The 24,838-nt window shown below is 45.4% G+C and overlaps 1 protein-coding gene across 2 annotated transcripts in view; it reads left to right on the top strand.

The window, feature by feature from the left end:
* Positions 1 to 24,198, top strand: part of SLCO3A1 (solute carrier organic anion transporter family member 3A1) — a 296,266-nt gene extending 272,068 nt beyond the window's left edge. Inside the window, exons 8-11 of one of the 2 annotated variants that reach the window (XM_063090591.1) lie at positions 2,811 to 2,986; positions 7,122 to 7,186; positions 14,770 to 15,012; positions 23,593 to 24,198. In XM_063090591.1, coding sequence (XP_062946661.1) covers positions 2,811 to 2,986; positions 7,122 to 7,186; positions 14,770 to 15,012; positions 23,593 to 23,675 — 567 coding nt within the window. In that variant the 3' untranslated portion in view covers positions 23,676 to 24,198. Of the gene's footprint in view, positions 1 to 2,810; positions 2,987 to 7,121; positions 7,187 to 14,769; positions 15,150 to 23,592 lie in introns of those variants that run through there. The other variant, XM_063090590.1, reaches the window with a different exon arrangement.
* Positions 24,199 to 24,838: the final 640 nt, after the last annotated feature.

Here is a 24,838-nt window from a genome sequence, read left to right as displayed (position 1 = left end):
TGATTTTTGTCATCCTCTTCCTGCTCCAGAGAGGAGACACGCTTACAAATGGAGATTTCCGTTATAGATGTAAATTTCCCTTACAAAATGATAATGTCTTCTCTGTTGTCAGAGCTTATCCTGTGTGTGCAGTTTCTCAAAATAATCAGCTCAAAATATTCTTTATACCAGTGAGGCATATTTTAGGATGGCATATTTTGGCCTCCTATAGCTCCTGCCTTCTAAATCTCATCCATGTTCCCCTCCTGTCCACCTGTCATCCACGCAGGAAAGGGAATTCTGGGGACATAGCCACCCACCTTAGACAGGATAGTAGTGCCAAGTTGACAGCACAGACCCCAGCACAGGCCATTAACTCCTGGATTCAGTTTTGATACCTTAACATGCTTGTGTGTCTTAGAACGGACCTACAGGTTGAATACTCTCGTCCGAAATGCCTGGGACCAGAAGCGTTTCAGATTTAGGATTTTTTTTTTTTTTTTCTTTTTTTGGAATATTTGCACTGTTCTTACCGGTTGAGCATTCCTAATCTTAAAATCTGAAATCCGAAATGCTCCAATTTGCTCCATGAACATTTCCTTTGAGCATCATGTCTGTGCTCAAAAAGTTTCCAATTTTGGATTTGGGGATTAGGGATACTCAGCCTGTATTAATTAAGTCTGGGAGGGATGTGGAAATTTAGGTGAGTCATGAGCACGTACAGAGATGGTGAATGAATGAAGGAGATGTAGGGAAAGAGTGCAGGGGGGAGAAGAGAAGAAAGTCCAGACCAGAGCCCTGAGGAGCTCCAGCATTTTAAGGTGGGAAAGGGGAGAAGGAGCAGCCAGAGAGGGAAAAGGGACATCAGGAGAGTGGAGCCTGGGAAGGGAGTGGCCAGCGGGCACGTGCTCCCAGGAGCTGCGGTGAGGGAGAAAGCATAGTGCGGACGGGGATGTGGCAGGCACTGGTGAGATTAGCACAGTCGGATCCATTCATCTGATCAGAAGCCAGTTGGAGTGAGTTGAGAGCAGGGAGAGGAAGAGAGGCAGGTAATGATGCAAACAGCTGGGAAAGTTTGGTTGTGAAGTTGGGGTGGGGGTGGGGTTTCCTCTCCTAGGTAGGGGAAGGAGTGGCATTTTAAGTTATGTTTGGGGCGAAGTAGTTCTGCTTCTTAATAAAAGCAGAGGAAGATTCATTCACATATACTCAGGGTCTTCAAAAAGTTCACGGAAAGATTCACATTCCATTTTTCTTTGAACATTTTGAAGTACCTGCGTACATGCTAAAACTGCTGAGTGTCACATACCACGTCTCAGTACTGTGCTAGGAAGAGATGCTTGGGAGAGAAGGTACGAGACACGGGTCTTGTCCCAGGAGGGTCTTGCCCCACAGTTCTTGTGTTCTCCACGAAGCAGGTAAAGGTTTCTGTAGATGGGGGTGGAGTGACCCTGGAAGAGGAGGAGGCTGTGCTGGGCTCAGAGGGGCCCATGGAAGAGGATAGGGGAGCTGCAGCCGCAGCCAGGGGAGGGCTCAAGAAGGGAGGTGGTGTCTGGGCTGGGCTTTGAAGGAGAGCCAGGAAGTCTCCAGGCTGAGGTCGACGGAAAGGGTCTTGGGTATCGGTATCCCAATTGGGCCACTTACACAAAGGCACCTGCTCTGGGAGGCCACTTAGGAGGAAAAGGGGAAGCCCAGCACACAATGTGTCCCCCCCTTTCCTGCCCTATTGAGTGAGGGGCACAGGCTTTTGGTCACCCTGGAAATCATCCCATGTAGTTTTATGGAATAGGAAAACCCTTATCTGTATGTTGTGTGGGGAAAGAAAAGAAGAGAGCGGGGGGCGGAAGAGGAAGGGCAGAGGAGGAGAACTGTAAAAGCTGAAGGGATTTGTTTGATCCTCAGGAGGATTTACCTGGGTGTGTGCTCTGAAAGCCCAGCAGTCCTAGAAAGAAAAGCAATGAATCATTTATGATTGTTTTCACTTTGTATTCATTAAAGGCCTCGGCACTGTTATTATGGAACCTTAATTGGCTTGGTGCTGGGTGCTGCCTCTCCCAGCCCCTGCTCCTCCCTTTGCCATCAGAAATTCTCCCAGTGAGTGTGAGCGAGCCGGACTGTGCCTGGGAACAGGTGCTGCTGGGCCAGAATCCGCTGGGAAGATCAGATGGCATGCAGTCGCCTGTCTTCTCTCTGATCATATATTAATAAATGTATCTCATTGGACGTTAGCTCTGCTCCCCACGAGTCACTCGCAGCCCCCCCCAGCATCTCGTGGCCCTCTTCGCTTGCCAAGCCACTAGAGCACTTTTCCATGAGCTCCCTTCTCACGGCCTCATGGGTGACTTCACGCGTGACAGTGCCCATCCTTTGTTCTCAGTGCCGCATGGAGCACTGAACCAGCAACAATATGCGGGTTACCTGATTTATTCCTTTTAATACACTTCAGTGTAATTATAACTGTATAAAAGAGAGGACAAATTGGCAAGTAATTACAGTGTTAATTTGGCAATGTTTTATCATATTGTGGAAGTGCAGTTTCCTCTGTAATTGTATTGGGGGGACACATTTGTCTAGCATACAGCTTATTGAGGGATTCTTAAGAATGGAAATGAAACACACAGGAGACCAGGAAATCAGCTCCCCTCCCCATAAATATTCTTTTATTTGCATGTGTTTCGCAGCCTCTTTAAAAAAGCTAACTCGTTTATTCAGGCCTAATTAATGGAACGCCACAGAATGCATAATTAGGCTGTGACAGCTTCAGCTGATGGATGGCTTTGCAATTGGAAACTGGAGATAACCCCAGATAAAAGGGCTGAATGCTTCCCTTTCAGAATCTCACAGGCTGTGCGTGCCTCACCACTGTCCCCCCTGAAAATGCGACTGTGGTTCCTGGAAAATGCCCCAGCCCTGGGTGCCAGGAGGCCTTCCTCACTTTCCTCTGTGTGATGTGCGTCTGCAGCATGATTGGTGCCATGGCGCAGACGCCCTCGGTCATCATCCTGATCAGGTAAGCCATTAGCTTGGCCCCGGAACCCAAGAGCCAACCTCGCCTCCTCCCCTTTCCACCTGTGCTTCTGCACATCTCCTGAGGATCAGACCTTGGGACACTGCATGAGTCTCACAAGCCAACTGAAGTCGGGCTGCAGCAAGGAACGCAGCTTCCCTGCACCAATAGGAATCAATTGCATTTGATAGGGACCTCACACCAAGAGAAGAAAGCAGGGCACAAGGGAGAAGACACACTTTTGTGTCCTCCCAGGAATAGACTCTGCAGGTGCTTTGGAAAGGATCTGCATTGATCTTTTCAGGGAGCAGCACTGTTGGAGTCAAATGAAAATGGCATTGGACCAGCGAAGTCCCAAAGCTCAGCCCCTGCCCTGCCACTGATTAGCCATATGACCGTGGGCATGACGTTTCCCCCCGATTTGTTTCTGAATCTGTAAGTTGGGGTGATGTTACTGGTCTTGCCTGCCCGCTTCAGTGTTGTGGGGCCTGCCAAAACCATGTGTGTGCAGACACCATAGAGATGGGAGGGGTTATTGTGTTGAGTGGCTCTCAGCAGGTGTGCAGTGGCCACTCTTGAACAAGTAGTTCATTGAAGAGAGTCACCAGTAATTCTCTCGTTCCCTGTCTCTAGGGACCTCTCCTGGGGGCAGGTGCCTCAAAGGTGAATCATTGAGTCATATCCTGAGTAACTTTTAGCATTTGCGGAGTTATCTAGATTTGCTTGAGGATCCTAGAAGTGAACTGACCCATACCCCAACATCCATCTGAACCAGAGGAAGGGCTGCCACACAAAGAAAGACCCACCTTATTGGGATGCAGTTCTACAGGCAAACCATTTCAATCCCAAGGGCTGGAAATAAAAGCTTGTCAGTGTACTTCACCAGCTGCTTTACCCAGCTTCTCTCAACTTTTCGCCTGATCCACCACATTTCCTGGTCTTTGTTAAGAATTCCTGCAGAAGAGGATTTATACAAGTACTTATGTTATTTCGAAGGTCATTAGCGAGGCCTTGTGAATGTGCAGAAACGTTAAGGATACAATAGCAAATTCCATTTGATACTAAGTTTGAAAAATAAATTTAAGAAATTCACATCTAGTACTTGCAAGGCTGTGGCAAAATTGCTAAAAATCACAAATTGCTGGTGGTATTGAAAAGCTATCAATCCTTTAAAAAAGGCAATATGGCAATAAAAATATTCAGACCCTTTTATGCAGTAACCCTACCCCTGACCCCTTGCCATTTATCTTAAGAAAATACTTCTCTACAAGAAAAACAAGCTCAATACAGACAGGTTTTTATTACAACGTTAACTATAATAGCAGAGAAACCTGAACTGGAATAGTGAGTCAAATTATGGTACTGCAGCTCGATGCAATAATGAAAATTCTTAAGAATGTGAAAAGTATTCATGAAATGAACTATTGTATTTAGAACTATTTATGGAAGATGATTATATATAATATGCATATGGACAAACCCATCAGATCTCATTTATAGGTTTTGGGTGGCTGCCTTATGAGTAGTTTATTTTTTATTATTAGAAATTCTCATGAATTTATATTGTGATATTCACACACAAAAGGCACCAAGAAGCAGGAAAAATGACCCTCCTGACCATTCGCAGTGACTAGTTCCCCTTTTCTCGCCCCACGACTCTCCTGCAAAAACTCAGCCTCTAGAAGCTCAGTAGTGGTAACTGGCAGACCAAATGCAGAATGTTGAAATCTTAATCACTTCCAAATCTCAGCTTGATAAACAGCTCTTGGAGCTTCTCAGGGAATATTTGATTCCCTTTAAATGGATGAGTAACAGATGGCCTAAATGACCTAGGCTGGGCCTCATCCACCTCATAACTGCATGCTGGGCTGGAGGCACATGTTCACATGCTGTGCACATTGAGAGGGCCAAGGTAGGGCTTTATTTCTTCTCCTTCTGGGGCCCATTTGCCATCACAGATGTTCCAGACAGGCACAAGGGCACAAACAGTCTGGGCCACATCCTGGATGTGCACCAGCCCTTGGCCCATCCCAGAACAGTGCTCCCACTGCCATGCTAGACAGGACATACCAGCCAACAACAGTGCTCAGAAAGGCCGGATTCGAGGATAAAAGCTGGCACTCACTGCACCCCTCTGAGGCCCCAGGGCTGGGCTCAGACAGGAATCAAGCAGTATTGTCAAAGTCACACAGCTAATAAGTTGTAGAGCTAAGACTCCATCTCAGGTGTTGCCCAGAACTTTCAATAACATTCACATGGAGCCTTCCATTTCTTTAGAACTAGATCTGAGAAGGATTATTCTTCTTGTGGGAACCAGTTTCCCAGCAGTATATGAAGGGAGATCTCCGTACCTTGCTCACTTCGTTCCTAGTGCATGGTAGCTAAAAGGAAATCAAATTTAGGTGATAGTCTAGCTCATTATAACACTATTTTCTTGATAAGGAGAATTCATCTTTATTTATGTGTCTTCCAAATCAATACCTTTAAATGAATGTGCAAAAACTGGAGCCATGGATCCAATAATAACTTTGAAGAACTTGGATTTTGTAACGTGCACATTCTAAAAAGTACTGACTCTGTTTCTGTCCAGAGACACTGATCTCATCATTGACATTGAACTGGTGTCTGTCTTAATAAGGCAGAGAGTCGAGTCCCCTTTGCTCAATGAAAGTCATGACCTGCTACCCTCGGATTATTTACCTATATTGTATTCTTTATATAACTGAGAGGAAATATGTATATCCCCCAAAATAACACATTTTGGGTTTTCCCAGGAAATCTCAGAAATGGGGGCAAAGATTGTAAAAATTACACTCTTCTGGTCAGTTTATATGGCTGTAACAAAACGCCGTAAACTGAGTGGCTTATAAACAACAGAAATTTATTTCTCAGTTCTGGAGGCTGGGAAGTCCAAGATCAAGGTGCTAGCAGATTCAGTGTCTGGTGAGGGCTTCCTCGTTCACAGATGTGAACTTCTTGCTGTGTCCTCACATGGTGGAAGGAGCAAGGGAGCTCTCTGGAGCCTCTTAAAGGACACTAATCCTATTAATTTCTAAATTAATACAAGTCCTTCCAAGAGATGTAGTCATGTGCTTCCCTCCCCCTCTCCTCTAGGGACTCATGATGGGGACAGATAAGAGCAAGGTTCTCTGCCAGAGTTGCTCAGGGATAACTCAAAGCACATGTGTATATGGTCATTCAACTCTCTCTTCACACTCCTTTGCCACCGAGCCAGAGGGCTGCCCCGGGGCGTAAGTGGGAGACATCTGCACACCCATCCACCCTGTGCACATTCACCCAGCACAGCAGTGTGTCAGACACGGTGCTAGGGTTTAGGTCACGATGAAGAACAAGATACAGTCCTTGGCCTCCAGGAGAGAAGGCAAGCGCTGAATAAATACTAGTTACAAGAGCAGAGGTATTACAAAGGAGATTGTGTTATCAGCTGTGTGGACTCATCTGTCTGCAACCGATCATTTCCAGACCTCTCTCTACTGTCACTCCCCTCCCAGAAAATGTTACACTCTGAGAATGTTCTATGAAATGTGTGATATCATTCTAAGGGACTATCCTGGTTAAACCCAAGTCCAGGGAGATTGAATCAAAAGAACTATGACTATAGGAAGGTACCTTTCCAATTTAAAAGGTATTGAAATTTGATATAGGTGAATAGGTTATTTCCCACATGGCTCATCTAGGTGTGAAACCATGCTAGTCTGGTGGATTTCACAAAATGACCTGAAGTGACAAAGGTGTTCGTTTCAGCCTATTTGCAAAACATAATGATTTTCTTAGTTGATGTTTTCCTGATACATGTGCCACACCAACTTAAGATACTTTCCCATCCCGGCAAATGCAAAGTGTCTTTTAATGTAGACTTTATGACCAAATTTGCATTCTGTCCTTTGAATGACAAGATTAGCTCTAGTTAATAAAAAACACTGTTAAATTCCCAAACTTATCTTGGCACCACAGTTGCAGTTATTTTTCCTACTTTAGGCAGGGAAACCAAAAAAAAGAACTATTAGTAATTTTCTAAAGAAAGGCTCTGATGGACATAGTAGCAAATGACTCAGGTCTGTTAATTAAAATGAAATGATAAGAATTTTTTTTTCCCTCTTCATCCCTTGGCACATAGGACAGTCAGCCCTGAACTCAAGTCGTACGCCCTGGGAGTTCTTTTTCTCCTCCTTCGTTTGTTAGGTACGTATGACCTCTTTATTTCCCGGGAATGAATGGGATGCTTATTTCCAGGTAAGTAAATAGCAGAGAAATTGTCCCATTTCCTGGGTTTGTCTCTTTTGCCATGAAGTTTATTAGTAAAGAGATACTTTAGATATGAAACACAGGCACTCCCTGGACATCACGAAGTTTTCATTTATTCTTGTCTTTGTGCCACCTGAATTCTCATCAGCATAAGGAGGAAAAGTGATAACACCAAAGGGGAAAAAAAAAATGTGATGGTGTGATTTGGCATCCTCATTAAAGCAACCCATGAGCAGCTTGTGAAATGCTTCATTTATGGGGCCGCCAGCTGGGAGAGAGAGGAATTCTCACAATGCCTCAAAAAGGAAAACTTTGCATCCTTTAAATTTTTCCAAACTGATTTATTTATCTTGGGTTTCCAGGATGGGGCAAATGTGACCTTCGTGCTATAGGACCCATGTTTCAAGGCCTGGTATGGATAGAAAGAATAAAGTCTAACCCCCTCGTTCTTCACATTGGCAGATAGGAATAGTTCATGGTTCACCCAGGGTCCTGTGCGTTGGCTGGGGTGAATTCTTGCTAGACCACACTGGTGCCCTTGATGTGTGGCTTTTGTAAGCTGATTTTCTTCCATTTTTATTGGTTTTCATGTGGCCTGTGGCTGTCGTACTGGACAGTGCATGTATGGAGGGGCAGTCTTTGATGCTTCATCCTCAGAGGGTCCAAGCGTATGGAATTCCGCTCTTTCCAGACACTTGGCTGTGGGGTGAGGAAGGAAAGAGGGCAAGACCTAGAAGTGAATGTGAGATTGGTTTCCCTGTTGCTTTAAACACCAATGGAAAGGATGTGGTAGAAAGGGCAGGGACACAGAGGCACTGGTCAGGGTGGTGCCAGTGGCCAGCAGGTGGTAGAAGAAAAGAAACCGAGGATCAAAATGGGACTTCAGTGATTGACCATGGGGCCTGAGCTGCATAAGGAAGATGTACAGAAAGGAGAAAGGACAAAGAGATAAAGCAACTGTAAGAACTAGTTGTAAGTGACTTTGACGTTACAGAGGTGGAGCGGTTCTGAGAAACAGCAGAGCCCAGGGTGTGGCTGCCAGAGAGGAACAGCCGTGAGCCGACTCTACATTGAGGAGTCATTGTTAAAAGGCCAGAGTGTGTAATCCATGTCTGTGGACAAGTTCATGTTGTCCAGGACAGTGGCCAAAATTGAGGAGGAGGACACTGAGCTAGAGAAGGGTCAGTCAATTCAGAACGAACTGGACAATCTACACACAGGAGAATTCCTTGTGTAATTGACTCCTTCATTCTTTTGCAAACATCCTGGTCACAGCTTTTCTCTCTGCGTTGTCGGCAAGCCATCAGCTCACGGGTCTGATCTAGAATCTTGCTCCTGGGGGTCTACTGTGTGTCACGGGTGTTATACCAAATTCAGTTCATGGAAATATATACTGAGATCCTTTTCTTTCCAAGGCACTGTCTAGGTGCTGCAAAGGATATACAAATAAGCAGGAGCCAGGATCCTGCCTTCAGGGGCACCAGTAGAAGGAAGCAAGTATGGGGAAAGTAAAGGCTTAGAAGAGTTATAGAGGACCTTGAATTTCAAGGAAAAAAATTCTACTTGGCTGAGTAGGTGCCAACGTTGAGCAAATGAGGGTTTCAGAGTGGAGAGTGGATACGCATTCAGAATTCGGATTGTGGGAGACCCGCCTGGGAGCAAGGTGTGGGGTGGTTGGGCAGGATGCAGGAAAACTAAGCAGCAGCGTGGAGGTGAGCAGGTGACCAGGGTGGGGGGTGGGGGTGAGCAGTGGCACTGAAGGACAAAGGCACATGGGAGCCACATGGTGGAGACAGCGTCTGTACAAACCCCGCCCAGAAGAAAACAAAAGAGAAGCAACAGCAGTCAAGAGGAAGTGAGGTTCGGAGCCCCTGTGACTGGGCCTGCAGCAAAGACTTTGACAGAATAAGATAACACACGGTGATGAATCAGGTGTCCCAAGGGTATTGTTTCCACCCACCAACGCCTGCTCTTCATTTTCCAGAGCAATCCACTCACAAAAAGCATTGGGACGGTCACTCTCAGGGTGCACCTACATACACAGGTGTCATTCCTGAGCAGGCAGGTCTTGGGTGATTCACGCATCACTCTAGGAAAGTGCAATTGGAAACTCCAGATGTGGCTCATCACACATTTGTTGAGCCCCTGCTGTGAGCACCGTCTTGAACATGAAGTTTATGGGCAAGTGAAGAAATGAGCACATAAGTGATGCTTTGGAAGCAATAAGCACCGCGTGCCCAGGGACCTCGGGTGGGAGGGTTCAATGTCGGGGTGCACGCGAGATCCCTTCCACTCATTGGTGCACGCACTTGTTGATTCCGGGGACGTTTATTAAGCACCGTCTAGGCACCGGGCTCTCTCAAAGATGTGCCTGACTTCCTGACGTGCCTGCATCACTCGGGGTGTGCTTTCCTTACCTGTGCTAAGGTGACCTCACATATTTACCATGGACCTTGCTGCAGTCAGGTGCACCTGGGTTTAAGTCCAGCTCTGTCATTACTATGTGGCCTTGAGCAAGTTATTTAAGCTCTTAAGCCTTGGTGGCTTTAACAAAGGGCCCAGGAATGAAATGAAAACATAGTAGCTCCTCCAGTCTTGTTGGATTTAAGAAAAGTGAATGTCAGGTGTCCCTGGAAGATGGCTGCCAATGGCAACAGTCCACTCTCTTTTTTGGCATTGATGAAGCAGAGAAACTCGTTAATCCTTTTGGGAGAGTACACTTTTCGACATCCCCTTTCTAGCTGGTGCTGGACATGACAGTAATTCCACCAGGTTGAATAGAGATTCCATGGTGAATTCAAGTCTTGGCAGGTCAGCTGGAGAGGAATGGATATCTGTTTAAATGTAAATGGCAGAGTAATTTTCAGCTTCCATTTTGTCCCATAAAGTAATGTGAATTTATTTTTCTTACAAAAGCCTTTCAGTTCACCTCTTAAGTTTAGACCAAAGAATATAAATAGGCCTAGCCTTTTCAAACAGGGGAGTGAATTAAATAGCTAAAATACAAGGCCCTGAGGTTTAATCTCTGTTAATAGATTTCAGGAAAACAGAGACAATTAATTTCCTTAAACAATCCTGCAGTTTTTGCATTGAAATATATATAGCTGCAATTTGGGCCAGAGAGTATTAGAAAGTGAGATTTAATTCTTTTAATATTCTCCATAGCAGCACTGAGCCTAGATACATCCTCCCCAGCATATGGTGGGTTCCCAGTGCCCCAGTGGTGGGACCCTATTAACACCTGCTTCCTCCACAAGTTCCTGCCCAGGAGACACAGGGGAGAGAGCATTCCTTCAAAACACAGTTTCTGAAGACTACACCATCATCAGCCCCCTCCTCATTCCTTAGGTAACTAAGGGCCTAACAGAGGAAAGGTGCTGAAAGCAGGAGTGGACACTAAAGTACACCTTACCCACTTGGCCTCCCTTCTTGAAGCACCTGATTATCTTACAAAACTTCCTTATTCTTATGACGTGGAGGATTCTTTCCAGTTGGGGTTATTCACTGAAGGTTGGCTTGGAGGGTTTTCTACAACTCTTTCTCTAGAAGTGGTAGTTTAAAAGAGGACAGATTTTCTTTTCTTCAAAGAGCTTTAGAGCAAAAGCAGAACAGGAAGCAAACCAGATTTTTTGAGAGCCCAGCAAGTGAGGGCGTTTTCAGATGTATCTCATTTAATCCTTCAAAGAAATACTCAAGAAAGTATGATTGTGCGTGTTTTATAAACAGTAAAACTGAGATTTAGTAAAGCTGTGTAATGTGCCCAGGGTTACACAGTTCCTGAGCAGCTCAGTCCAAGTCCAATATCAGCTGTCTCTGGTTCCAAAATTCCCGTTTCCTCCCCACCACCGAGCAACCTCCAGATGTGAGCTCCCTGTCTGAAAAAAAAAGGGCGACAAGGACAAGTGATGACTCTGAGTCTCTTCCTGATGATAAGTATCTGCCTAAGGTGCTTTGCCAAATACTGAGGTTGTTTACAAAATAAATCTCCCAGCCTTTTCCATGCATTAACAAGCCTGGAGAAGGGCGGGCTCAGCAGTTTGCAAAGATCAGAACCCTTGTGTGTTTCACCCTCTGCATGCTTCAAAACCAGCCTTCCTCAAGTCAGTTATCCCCAGGAGCTTAGCATAAGGGCAAATCAAATGTTCTCTGTAGCCCTGGAAATCTCTCTTAAGAGCTCTAAAATCTTCTCTTTAAATCAACAAACTTTGAATTGGAAGGGGGGATTACTGGGTTTGGGATTTTGAAATATCAAATCATCTCTCTCATTCTCAGTTTCTTCATATGTAAAATAAGGGATGTTATGAGGTTATGGAGAGGATTTATAATGGATCTAGAGCACCCTATACCTTGCGGGGGGGGGGGGGGTAGTTGACAGCAGTTACCATTGCAGTTGTCACAGTGTAGAAGTCTTCCATTGGTCTCTGGGCAACCAGCTTCTTGCAGGGACTTTCCAGGCTTTGATTTGGTCTTAGTGATAAACATAAGGATGAGCACTGGGTGTGAAAATTAGTCAACAGGGTGGGACTCCTTTCTGTGACTGATTAGGTGAGTTCCAGAATGGCAAAGCCTTCTCACAAAAAAGATCCAGTTAGTTCTTCATCTCTGGTATTCTCAGCACACCTAGAATTTAGGGCCTGAAAGCTACAGCTCTCCTTTGGTGGAAGAGAAAGCCAATGGTTTCTCTATTCAGAAATGTGAGGAATCTCATAAAGGTTATACTTGCAGTACTTGACCTAGAATTTATTCTAAAATATCACCCCAAATCCCCTGTACAACATGAACAAAGTAGCAAAAGTTCTGGCCACGTGGAAGGGCCAGCCCTTGCAAAACACTCACACACCTCATTTGTGTAGTGTTTTCCTTAATCCTGACTAAGCAAGGTAGTATTATCTCCATTTTAAAGGGAGGAAACTGAGGCACCGAAATATCAAGTGACTTGCCCCAAGGCTTTTGGCTCCTTAAAAGTTTTTTTGTCTGTCACAAATGCTTTCCAAAATATTGAGTATACCTTGTCTGTCACAAATGCTTTCCAAAATATTGAGTATACCTTGAAAAATTTTGATAGGCACTTCACTTTCTAATTTCTAACTTTAAATGCTGTTTCTAACTCCTCCCAGGTCACATAGTAGGCAGGATAAAACTGACGTCTTTAGCACACACAGGTATTCCCTGGTTTAAAAACAACTACATAATATAAAAATTCTTACTCTGGTACAGGTATGTGAAGGAGTTACGTATTGGCATTTTAGAGGGATATTTTGGCTTAAGTATTATTGAATGGTTCCTTTATATTGCAAATTTCCTTCAGTGTGCTAAAAATGACCTGATTTGCCAAACTTGAATTTGCATCCAGGAACCCCTGCATTGTGGAACAAGGGGTACCTATACCATCTGATCCTTCCCATGGCAAAGCTTTTACCGTCGTGTCCTCTGTAGTCTTAGCTTCCCATTGCCTGGTGACGGGTAGCTAGGACAAAGTGAAATGACCTCATGAAAGGGCAAAAGGGGGAGAAGGAAGAGGAGAGAGGAGCATTTTTAAACCCTAGAAATAGAAACGTGAACAGACGTGCACTGTCCTCTGTGCCACAGAAACAAAGCAAACTAGTCCCATTTATCTGCAGATATACCCATGGTTTAAACTGGCTCCAGATCTGCGTTTCTTTACCTAAGTAATGTCAAGTGTGGCTTTGTTTCTATTATACGATTGCCATGGTGGTTCCTCCAGTTGGCTCTTTTTCAGTGAAATAGAGAAGGCATTTGTTGGGGACAGGGAGAACACACAGGGTCCCCAAAGGAAGGTCTCAAACACCTGGCAGCCTGTTCAGCCACAGCATATTCTGGGAATATGATTTTCCATTGAGCAGGATCACAACCTGACCTGGCAGCAGAATTTTGAGCTTGGAGTTTATTAAATCAATCTGCTTGGGAATTTTTAGTGAGGTTTCAGCTAGAATCCTTCTCGGGGGTTTCCCTTTGGGGTAACAAGTGCCAGAGCTGGAGAGTTGTGAGAAGTGCTGAGGCACCTAGGCCTGGGGCGCCAGGAGCTCTGCCAGCCTCCTTAGCATGGACAGGACAATGCGGTCCCTCTCACCCCATCCCAAGCCTGTCATCAAATCCGAGGGAAGCGTGCTGACCTCCTTGGCCCTCCCCTCCCAGGCTGCTCTCTGAGGCCTCGGATGGAGTCGCTGCAGCGTCTGTGATGCAGAAGTTCTTATTCTGGGGTCACAGATGGACTTCAGGGGCCTATGAGCCCCTGCAATGTGTGTTTGATTTTGTAGGTAGGTGTATTTTTCTGGGCTAAGGGTCTCCATCTCATCATATTCTCAGAGGGACCTTCCTTAACAAAAAATGAAACACTTGGATAGCAGTATCCTGGCCATGGAGTCCCAGGGATGTCCACACCTGGTTCCAGAGATCACTTCCCACTTCTCAGGTCTCTCATTGAAGGCGGTTGGCACCACATTCTGGCCTCAGGGGGACAGTGTTTTTTCTGGAATAATTAATCTGTATTAATGATTCATCTATTGCTTTCTCATGGTACAGATGAGACTCCCCCTGACCTCCACCCCTCCAACAGGCCAGAATCACCTGGTAATGTTTTATTTTTAAAATGCTGATATCTGGGCCAAACACCAAATCCTCTGATTTCATGGGTCTGGGATGGGACACCTGGATGATTCTAACATGCAGCCAGGATCAAAAACCATTGAGCTAGGAGATAACAGCAGGCAAAGAAACACAGAGTAACGTGGAACTATATTATGGTGAACACGTTTCATCTCATCTGCCATTTTTGATGACTTCTGTAGGAGCCTGAAATGCTCTGTTGTGAAAGTTTTAAAACCAGTTCCCAGCTTTAAAGGAAAAGCGTTTTCATCCAGTGGTGAGATATCTAGGGGAAGCACGTGCGCACACACACGGTACTGTGTACTCATGTTCAACTTCTGGTCCATTCTGGCTCCTGGTCCCGCCACTCAAGAACACACACAAGCCCCATGTAAGTGAACAGTTTCTACAGCACGATGCCTCTTTGCAGTCCCTCTATGAGGTTGTACTTCTTTGACACAAAGACTATTTCCCTTCAGGGAAGTCTATCTTTTCCTTCTTAACCTCTCAGCAGATGATAACAGTAATAGCAGCTGTCACTTCTGTGTGTTTACCGTGTACCAGGCACAATACACACTGTTCTAGGTGCTTTTCATGTATTAATTTAGCCAGTCTTCACAGAAATCCGATCCCCATTTTGCAGACGAGGAAACTAAAGTGCATGGGGGGGGGGGGGGGTTTAAATAACATCTATAGGCTTGTACAGTGGATAAGGGGCAGAGCTGGGATTCGAACTCACGCTGTTTGGCTCCTGAGTGTGTCTTTGAAGCGCTGTGCTGTGTAGCCGCAGAGTCGGATATGCTCTCCCGCAGTCCTATAAGAGCAGATATGCACGGACGGGAACAGGACAGCCCGTCGCTACACAAAACCAGCCACCAGAGCCAGAACCTTAAACGCTCTTTTCTCTCTGCCAGGCTTCATCCCCCCACCCCTCATCTTTGGGGCTGGCATCGACTCCACCTGCCTGTTCTGGAGCACGTTCTGCGGGGAGCAAGGTGCCTGCGTCCTCTACGACAACGTGGTCTACAGATACCTGTACGTCAGCATTGCCATTGCGCTCAAGTCCTTCGCCTTCATCCTCTACACCACCACGTGGCAGTGCCTGAGGAAAAACTATAAACGCTACATCAAAAACCACGAGGGCGGGCTGAGCACCAGTGAGTTCTTTGCCTCTACTCTGACCCTAGACAATCTGGGGAGGGACCCTGTGCCCGCACATCAGACACATAGGACAAAGTTTATCTATAACCTGGAAGATCATGAGTGGTGTGAAAACATGGAGTCCGTTTTATAGTGACTACAGGAGGGCTGAACTCTGTATTAGTAATCAAAGGGTCACTTTTCTTAAAAAAAAAAAAAAGGTTTCCAAAAAAAACCACACACACACACACACACACACACACACACACACACACACACACACACACACACACACACACACACACACACACACACACACACACACACACACACACACACACACACACACACACACACACACACACACACGACCTTTGTTCTCTTTCTCAAAATCAGAGCCAGACAGGATTCAGAATAAGGAGAGCAAGGGATCACACGTTTGACGTGCGGCGGGGGTCCTGGAGGACGCTCGCACTGCTGGGGTTCAGAGTCTGCTTTGAAGGCACCTCATGGTTTTCAGGATGCCGACAGCTGCAAGCAACAGGCACTGCCAAATTCAGGGAACAGTGGTGGCCAGCTTGGAGGATGGACATGTCTGGATATACATACACATACAAAACAAAAAAACATTAAAAACAAGTCTACTAAAAAAAAAACATGAGTTGAGAACATTGCCAGATTAAGCACTAGTGACACACTCTGTGCCACCCTCTCCCTCCGCGTGGGAGGCGCGCAAGGCGGAGGGGTGGAAGCCCCGCCCCTCTCTAACTTTTGCAATATGGGTCACTGTGTAGACGACTCACCCAGTCTGCATGTGGTTCCAGGCCCCAGAGTTCTCTCAGCGATGCTAATGGGTGATCTGTGCTGGAGTATGTAATTGGCACCTCTCACCAGCTCCATTTCCACGTTCAAGACCGAGGGCCTGAGGGGGAGCCGGGTAGGGGGGCCAGCACCTCCCTTGCCCCGGCAGCAGCACCCCCCCGGTGGCGGGCGCCCACCTCCCCCAGCCCCACAGAGCGACCTCAGGAAGCAGTGGGCCTCACCTGGCTATGACTGACTCTGCTCAGAGCTGGTGAGACCCAACATAATCCAAGTCATTTGCTTACATTTGCCAAACATTTTGCCATTTTTAAAAAGAACGATACAATGCATATGAATTTCAAACTGTTGTATGTACACTCCTCTAATGCTATTTTTAACTACTTTAAAATCTGTATTAACCCATCAGTCACTAACAGTTCTATAGGCTGGATTTGTTATGCTGGTTGCTTTTACTTTTCTCCTTTTTTCTCCTTTTTTAATGAACCAAAAATATGTGATTCAAGGGATGCAATTAATCTATTGTAATTTTTATCATCTTATCCTCATTCAAATATTCTGCAAACACAAGAATATACAATGTGTTACAAGAACCAAAAAAATACTTCAAAAAGAGTGTATATGAGCCTGCCTTTAAAAGAATCACATTTGAGACAACGGGGGATAATGTGATGAATTGCAAATTTGCCTTCTAGCTTTATTCCCCATGATTCAGTGATCACTGTCATGGGAAGCCCTTTTATATTCATGCTTTACATTCCAGGAGACGTTCTTTTCTGCCTGTGGAGGAGACACACTTAGATGTGGGTTTGCGTGAATGGGTGCAGCGCTTCTGGGGATAGGAACGCAAGAACGGTTCCCTAGCACAAGCTGTTGAGCAGTCTGTGGTGTCTGTGATGATGAATAGACCTGCAAGCTCTTGGAAGCATGTCTATTGCATGAAAATGTCGCTTTCAGGGTCAGTCTTGAACTAAGAGGCTTTTGCATGTGTTTTGAAAGTGACTGAACCTCAAACGGTTAGAAAACGAACCTGTCATTGTTTGGGGTAAGAATAGTGTGGGAAAACCTCTTGCAATCAGCGGACTAAGTTTTAGATGGCCATTTCTGTGAGGGGACAGCACTTAGGTGAGGGCATGCATATAAGGACCCAGTTAACTTACCCTTCATGCTGCTTCAGGGGCCTTTGTTCATGCCACATTCATGACCCTGGTAAAGACCTCAAAGTTCTTTGGTTTGTTTGCTTTTTACCTCCAACACATATTTGCAGTTTACCCCCAAGACAACAAAAGAATCAGGAAAGAAAATGATGGGGGAGGGGTGCTGTGCCAAATTTTTAACCAACATCGTAAATGGGGAGGTTTGCATGACAGCTCAAAACTGGAGGAAGCACCGACCAAGGACGACCAAATGAGAAGCTATGTCACGGTAGGGGGCCACCGTGATCAGCTACCTGGGACAGGATGTTTCCAAAACAGTCCTTTCATCTGCTTAGGGTCAGTCTGTCCTTGTTCACGAAAATGGGGACACTCACCACTATGTTAACTAATGAGCGGGGGTGGTTCTCCAACCTATTCATAAAATATGTATGCTCTGTCACTCTAAGGCTTTGGTACCATTCTGTACAGGCTTTGGTTTAATTTTGTTCTGAGAATGTATTGCTGATAGCTCACTGCCCTCACATATTATTGCATAGCTCTCCAAAGTGAGCACACACACACTGAGGCCCTACGACCTAGTGTTTCACAGGACTATTTGCTTTAAAAGATATTTTTTTTTAACTCATTGGATCTTGGATTCTTTTCCTAAGATTTTAGGATGAATGAGAAGAGGTGTTAGGATGACAAAGGAAAACAACTCCAGGGCTATTATCAGCAACTGGATATAAACTTAAAGTCCCATTCATCAACATGACTCTGGTCTTGATTTCCTTTTTGCACTATAAAGAATCATTGTACGTACAACACTAGATCCAGCCCTTGGTTATCGGTTTGGTTTTGAGTGGTATTTTGAATGAAAAGATTTCTTAAGATCTGCATTGGTCAGAAAACAAAAACGTGAGGATTGGAATAAACCCTGAAAGTGAATGCTAGAGTTTTCTCTCTTCTGCTGCAGTCCATCCTCCATCTCAGTTGAACATGCCCAGGGAGGGATGAAAAAGTGTCTTTGCTGCAACTTTTGGCAGATCTTTGTAACTCCTCCGTATAGACCAAGAAGGTTTTCTTTTCTGTACCGGTATTATTCCCTCATGTGAAGTAAGCACGTTTTGTGAAAGTGTTTCCCTCTAGGGGACTGCAGCCTTTCTTTTCTCTCCAAGGCAGGCCGCAAGCTCCCAGGCACCCTGGGGACACCGCCCCTCCAGAAGGCCACAGCATGGCGGCTTACCTCACAGCTAATGCAGAACCAAGAGAATCCTCCTTAGTCTCCCTAAGGAGTTTGCTAGTAGCTCTCAACAGGCAAAATAAGGGGAAACCAAGAGCTTCTAAGGAATCAGAGTTGCCAGTGTCTTCCAAGCAGCAAGGGAGACCAAAAAAGTCCATAAAAATCACGTCTTTTTCACCACCTTACAGTGGAATAGCTTACTGTACTCATGGCTTTTAAAGTTTGGTCAAGTGGCATCTGTACATTCAGATCTCGATTCCACCTCTCTGTGTCCAATAATGACCTCGAGCTTCCACTCGCTCACACATGGCACAGTGTCCCAACCCTTCCTGTTGGAAAGCCCACGGGCCTGAGGTAACCCACAGAAACGTTGCACACGAGGGCAACCAGGTAGTCCCCGGGATGACAGCCACACTTGCTCCTGAGCAATTTTCTCAGAAAAAAAGATTCTGCTGTGGTTGCTAATGGACTACCTTCCAGAGAAGACCGTTCATTGAGGAACACATAAAGTGGAAATATATCTAGTCACTCACAGAGGGTTTCTCTGAGGAACAGTTGTTGGCTCCCTATGGGCCTGCCGGTCTGGTTTTCCTGCTGCTTCAGGTCCTGGGAAGTGTGGTTTTTTCTCCACCAGGCTGGGCCTGTCAGGCCGGTGTGATCTGTTCTAAGCACCGCTTAGAAGTCCTGAAAGCTCTACTCAGCAGTGTTCAGCAGTAAAGATCAGTGTACAGAAATCAATGCAGCTGATCTTACAGTCGAGACTAGAGAGACAAGGACAAGTTTCTGTCCCAGCCTGGTGGCGCTACACTCTTTTATTGTCGTGTATATATTTGGTTTGGTTTAGATGAGGAGAAACCCAGACATGCAGTGTTTCAGTCCAACAGATGGGAGAGTATTTGCTGCCTTGTGCTTTTCTTATCTATTTTGGTGGCTTGGGAGAACCAGGAATTTCGATAGAGCCAGGGGAAAGAACTAGACACACAGCAGGGGGCTTGATTTCTCCTGGGCTCATGCCACGGCCTTCTCATTGGCCTCCTCAGAACCAGGATCCATGTTTCCCTTTGGGGACTGTTCCCCCTTAGGTTAGAATCCAGGTCAAATACCTAGGAAGTGCCAAATTTTCCAAGAGAAGGCACTGGTGAAATTAAATTTGGCCTGGAAAATTAGTTTAGAACCCAGTTATAGTATTTATCCTTTTTTCTCCCCTTTCCTCCTCATTCATTACACCCACCTCTCCCAACTCACTGTGAACTCCTACTCTCTGAACAGCTGTAAGGACCTAATCGATTAGACAACTGGCCCTAAATGGCACCCTTTGGATCCCAGCCCCCTAGGGTATCATCGTTGTTTGAGAGTAAATTGCGAGAATCTCTCACTGATGGAATATGCAAGGAAGATATTTTTGTTCCAGTGCTTCTTATGGAACCATTGCCTAGATTAACAGGTTTAATCCACACTTACTGCACAGAGCACCCACTCCTGGCTCCCTTTCCTCACATTTGCAAGTGACCTCAACAACCCAGGGTGTTTGGTTATTATGGCAGGGATGACATGGGTTAAAAAACCTAAAATGGGCAATTCAGAAAAGCAAAGATGCCCTGTACCTCAGAAATCTGACTGCCTTGGAGGCAGGGACAAGAACTCATACTTCTCAGAGAGCTTCCACATGATACACGATTTTCCTTTGCAGGTTTAGTTTCATTCGGGGGTGCATCATATGAGCTTGATACATTCTACACTAGTATTTACTCATTCATTCCTTTCCTTAAAGTTGTGGCAATGTGCCAGGCCCTGGACCAGTTACAAAGGTGAGAAGTACACAGTCCCTGCCCTCCAGAGTTCACAGTTCAATGAGCCAGACAGACCCAAACACAAACGAAAACAATGGAATACTACTACTAAGACTAGGTCCCATCTGGGTATAAGGAAAGCTGATGTATAGAGGTGGTAAGTTCTGCCTCATGGCAGTGAGAATCCGGAAGGCTTGTAGGGGGGGTGGTCTAGAAAAGTAGAACCAAAGAGCAGCGGTGTCTGCCAGGGAGACAGGATGAGAGGACAAGGAGGAAGACATCCCTGCACCATCAAAGCAGGTTCACAAGCTGTTTCTGTTAAGGGCCAAATAGAAAACATTTAGCCTTTGTGGGCCATTCGGTCTCTGTTGCAGCCATTCAACTCTGTTGTAGTGTGAGCTCAGCCATAGACGGTGGGTAAACAAATGAACAGGCAGTGTTCCAATAAAGCTTTATTTATAAAGACAGTTGGCAACTGGATTTGGCCATAGACAATGGGCGAAACAATGAACAGGCTGCGTTCCAATAAAGCTTTATTTATAAAGACAGTCGGCGGCTGAATTTGGCCAAGGGAGGGCCGTAGTGTGGTGATCTCTGTTCTGGAGGCAGCACTGCATGTTTGGGGGCGCTAGTGGCTGTATAGGTGAAGCAGATCCCAGCACCGAGGACTCTGCTGTCACATGGGCCGAGGCGTGTGTTGGAACGATCGTTTAGTCCAGCAGCTCTAACATTCCTGACCACAAGAATGTAATTCAGGTATTTCATTTATTTCTAGAATGTGGTAAGTACCATTTTATTGTCAGTTTAAAATTGGAGGCAACATTCTTTTTTTCCTGTGTAATGTGGGGAAGTTGAACTATACAATCTGTAGTCCCTTCCAGCTCTGACACTGGGCAATTCAACTAGAGTAATCATCCTTTTTTCCTTAAATGATGGAAATGGGCACATGAGGGAGAAATATGGGACCTAGGAAAGAGAGAGTGAATTCAGATACAGAATAGCATTTCAAATCCTTTCCTTCCTCCCCACCAATGTGAAACATTGGCACTCTAAAGCCAGTAGATTTGCCAGGTGGAGTAATTGGTAAGCACTAATGATAGCCAATAACAATAGTAGCTAACATTTATCAAGCACTTACTATGAACCAGCTGCTAGGCTGAGCGCATCGCATATACCAGCTCATTTAATCTCAACAATAATCCTGTGAGGCAGGAACTGTTATTTGCTTCATTTTATAGGGGAGGAAAATGAGAATAGGAAGGCTCCCAGAATCGGCTCAAGGTTACAAAGCAGATTCAAACCCAGATCTGTGAATCCGAGGCCTGTGTCCTTACCCAAATGGGTACTTCATCCCTACTGTGCAAGGCAGGAGGGACCCCTCCCCACCTTTAGAGACTGCCCATCGGGAATACTCTAGCCCAAATGGACTATGGGGCCCTGCACTCTTACCTGCCCCCTAATATAGCCACCAGAACGCTGCGGCAACTGATTCTAGAGGTGTCATTCCTAGTCTTAACCCCTGATCCCAGGGATCCATTGATATGAGGTGTGCTACCAGAAATGGACAGGTTAGAGGAAACAGAGATTCCTCTTCTCTAATGCATTCTGCAATACACTTTGAACACACTGAGATGCACTGAGACGCCAAGGAGGCACCTCTCGGTACTAGTCATTGGCTCCAGCAGGGAGACCCCAGACTGAAGCTAGATACTGGTTGGATATGTCTTACTCTTAGTCTCAGATTCCAAGCTTTTAAGAACAGAATATCTAGACATTTCTACTTTTATAATAAAGACCTAGGTCAATCTGGAGTTGATGATTATCATAGATTTCAAATATTTTTCCATAAAGTAGAAGTGATTTTGTTCTTTGGCTATGAGCAAATGGGACAACATAGTATGTTTTCCAGAGGTTTAACATTCTGTGGGTTGAGATTTTTGCCATCCTATTAATCTGATTTTTTGAATTCATGCTAACCTAGTAGAAGATGGCTCTCATGGAGATACATTTGGCAAGACCATTCGACTTTATAATCTAAGGCATAAAATGAATTATACATAAGCACTGTAGGAAGTTTCATTAGAAGAGGAACCCAACTGAACACACAAGTTGTGCTGTAATCCAGCACTTTAAGGGAGGGAAGGGGCTGGGGAGCCCATGTTCATTAAGAGCCTGCTACCCACATGCCAGATGCCATGATGCACAATCCCGGGTATTGCTTTCACACCTGCCCTATGAGTTAAGTTTTTTCCCCCACTTTACAGGTCAGAAAACTAAAGCTCAGCAAATCCAAGCTTCCTAAGTTCACACAGCTAGTTAGAAAAGTCACTGAGAGCCAATGCCAGGTCTGACTCCTGAACCAGTGCTCTCTTTTCACTACACCACAGCCACCAAAGTGACAGCACACATCTGCCTTCTTAGGAAGCCTTTGTGAAGCCAACAGAACATCTCCCACTGGGAATCCCCCGCAGGAGTCTATAAGTGCATGCAGAAGTCAGCCAGGAGCCAGAGACGAGAACCTCTGTAAAATTTTGCCTATGGACACAGGAATCTAAAATGAGAAAAACTATGTTTCACTTTAATAATTAAACTATGGAGACCTTTAAAAACACTCCTCCTTCATTCTTCCACAGCGGCAATTTCTCAGCCATTCATTATCCTCTGTCTTATTCATTCTGCTGGGCAAGAACTAGCCCGAGCTCTCTCTCTTTTGTCCCGTCCTCAACTCTCACCTCCAAGACTGCCAGCAGAAGCCCTAAGACTGTAACAACTTGAGCCTTGAAAAAGTTGAGGAAGGATTCTCCTGATTGCCCAGAATCAATGGGCTTCCTTCTCTGTCAGCCAGGTCTCAGCTTCAAAATCCTGAGGAAAGGAGTGACAGTCCCAAACTGTCACCTTTTGTACCACCAGGTCAAAGTTTAAAGAGGACAAATGAATGGGGACTTCTGTGGCCCCACCATGCCTGTCATTAACAAGAAAGCTGTATGTCATAGTCAATGAGACCTGTACTGCTTGCGAATTGTCACAGGGACTAGTTGGGTCTTTAATACCTTTTACATGAAGCCACTGCATCTATTTTGTAAGAGTGACATAGGCTTAACAACCTTGCTCCGATGAGCAGATTGTTTCACTCAGCATGCGGTGAATATCTGTGGCTGAATGAAAAACAAACTGGTCCAGAATGCTACAGGACAAGTCATGACACTGGGAACCAGAGGTTTTCTCTGGCACTCAGGACCACTTCAATAGAGATGTGCAGTGACACTTAACAGTCCTAGCAAACAAGCTCGTCTGTCACTGGGGATTTACCTGAGAGTAAGTTAATGGCCGGGATGCATCTTATTAATCCACCTGGATGTTGTATGGACACACAGACACATATCCTTCTCAGAAAGATTTGGCCTTTGAAAAGGTCTTTTGGCTTGGAATCTGGCCCTTGGGGTTACATGGAGCGAAAACCAACACTTTATTGCTTCAACTTCCTACTCTTGTTTATTCCACTGGAAAGCCATGATGCTATTATATTATATAAGCCTAAAAAAAAGTAGGAAAAGCAGAAAAGACCGATCTCTTTTTCCTCTTGGCTCTTCTTCCCTCCTCCCCCTTTAGGCACAGAGTACCAAGACATTGAGACTGAGAAAACCTGCCCTGAGTCACACTCACCTTCAGAAGACTCCTTTGTGAGAAGCTGAGGGCCTAGGCCTCCTCTTCCTGCAGAGAGCAGCCCACCGCCACCCACAGACCTCGCGGGCCTGACTTAGCGTGCTCTGCCCCACCCAAGAACCCAAGGGTCCCCATGTGGACTTTCCAGCCAGTGTGTGGTCCTTTGAGGCCCCAAGCACAGGCCTGTGACAAGGACTAAGGAGGTGACCTGTGTCAGGAGTCCTTCAAGCAGCCCTCAGAGTAGCCTTTTTCCTGGGTCACTAAAGAGTAACGTTGACCTGGTGTGCAAATTCCCTTCCACCCATCCCTCCTCTGGTTCCTGTGGGGGTGGCTTGCTGACATGCTTTAGAAAATCCCCTCTTGGGAATGCTTCTCTGTGCGAGGGCTCCGACAGCTCTAACAAAATCAGCTGAGGCTGGATTTTAATAGGAGGGGGTGAAAAATCACCCTGTTTTACAGAATGGAGGGAAAAAAGCACATACTCAATAGATTTTTGAGTGTGGAATTCTGTATTTTTGCAGCTTATATTTTCCAGATGAGCAGTTTAGAAATATGTGATGTAAAGTACATACTGTACGTTTGCTGAAAATTATATTAAAGGCACTATTTTAATTCTTCCTCTGTCTCATGCTGTAATCTCTGTTATCTTTCTCTCTTGTGTCTTTGAGTAGGACGATCCTAAAAGATTCTTCAGGAGAGTGTTTCTGGCTGTGTGTTTTCTATATTTATGGGCTTTGAGATGTTCCAAAGAGCACAGGCCTTAGAGGCAAAACAAACCTGAGTTCAATTTCCCACCTGCAGCACTTGCTGGTGTGACATTGATCAAATGATCTGACTTCTCTGCACCCCCATTTCGTTATCCGTAAAATGGGAATGGTAACCTCTGCTTTAAACAACTGTGATAAGGCTTAAATGGGATCATGTATGAAGGCGCCAAGTGCAATGTCTAGCACAGAAATGGTAATTATTCATTACAACCCAAACTCTGGTAGGAATTAGGTGCTCCACAGCCCTGATACAGCTACAGATGATATGTTTAGTGGTCCTGTACTGTCACTGTCTGGTTTTCCTCTCTGACTTTCCCACTGTTGTAAGCCCTGGCAGAGCAGGGAATGGCTTTGCCTCGGGATATCTCCACTGCCTAGAATGGTGGTCCGTGGATCTTCAGTGTACAAATGAATGAATGAACAAC

The sequence above is a fragment of the Cynocephalus volans genome, chromosome 3 (genome assembly GCF_027409185.1).
Source record: "Cynocephalus volans isolate mCynVol1 chromosome 3, mCynVol1.pri, whole genome shotgun sequence".
In the NCBI taxonomy this organism is placed as follows: Eukaryota; Metazoa; Chordata; class Mammalia; order Dermoptera; family Cynocephalidae; genus Cynocephalus; species Cynocephalus volans.
Note: the sequence above shows the minus strand (reverse complement) of the source record. Positions and strands in the feature narration are given on the sequence as shown.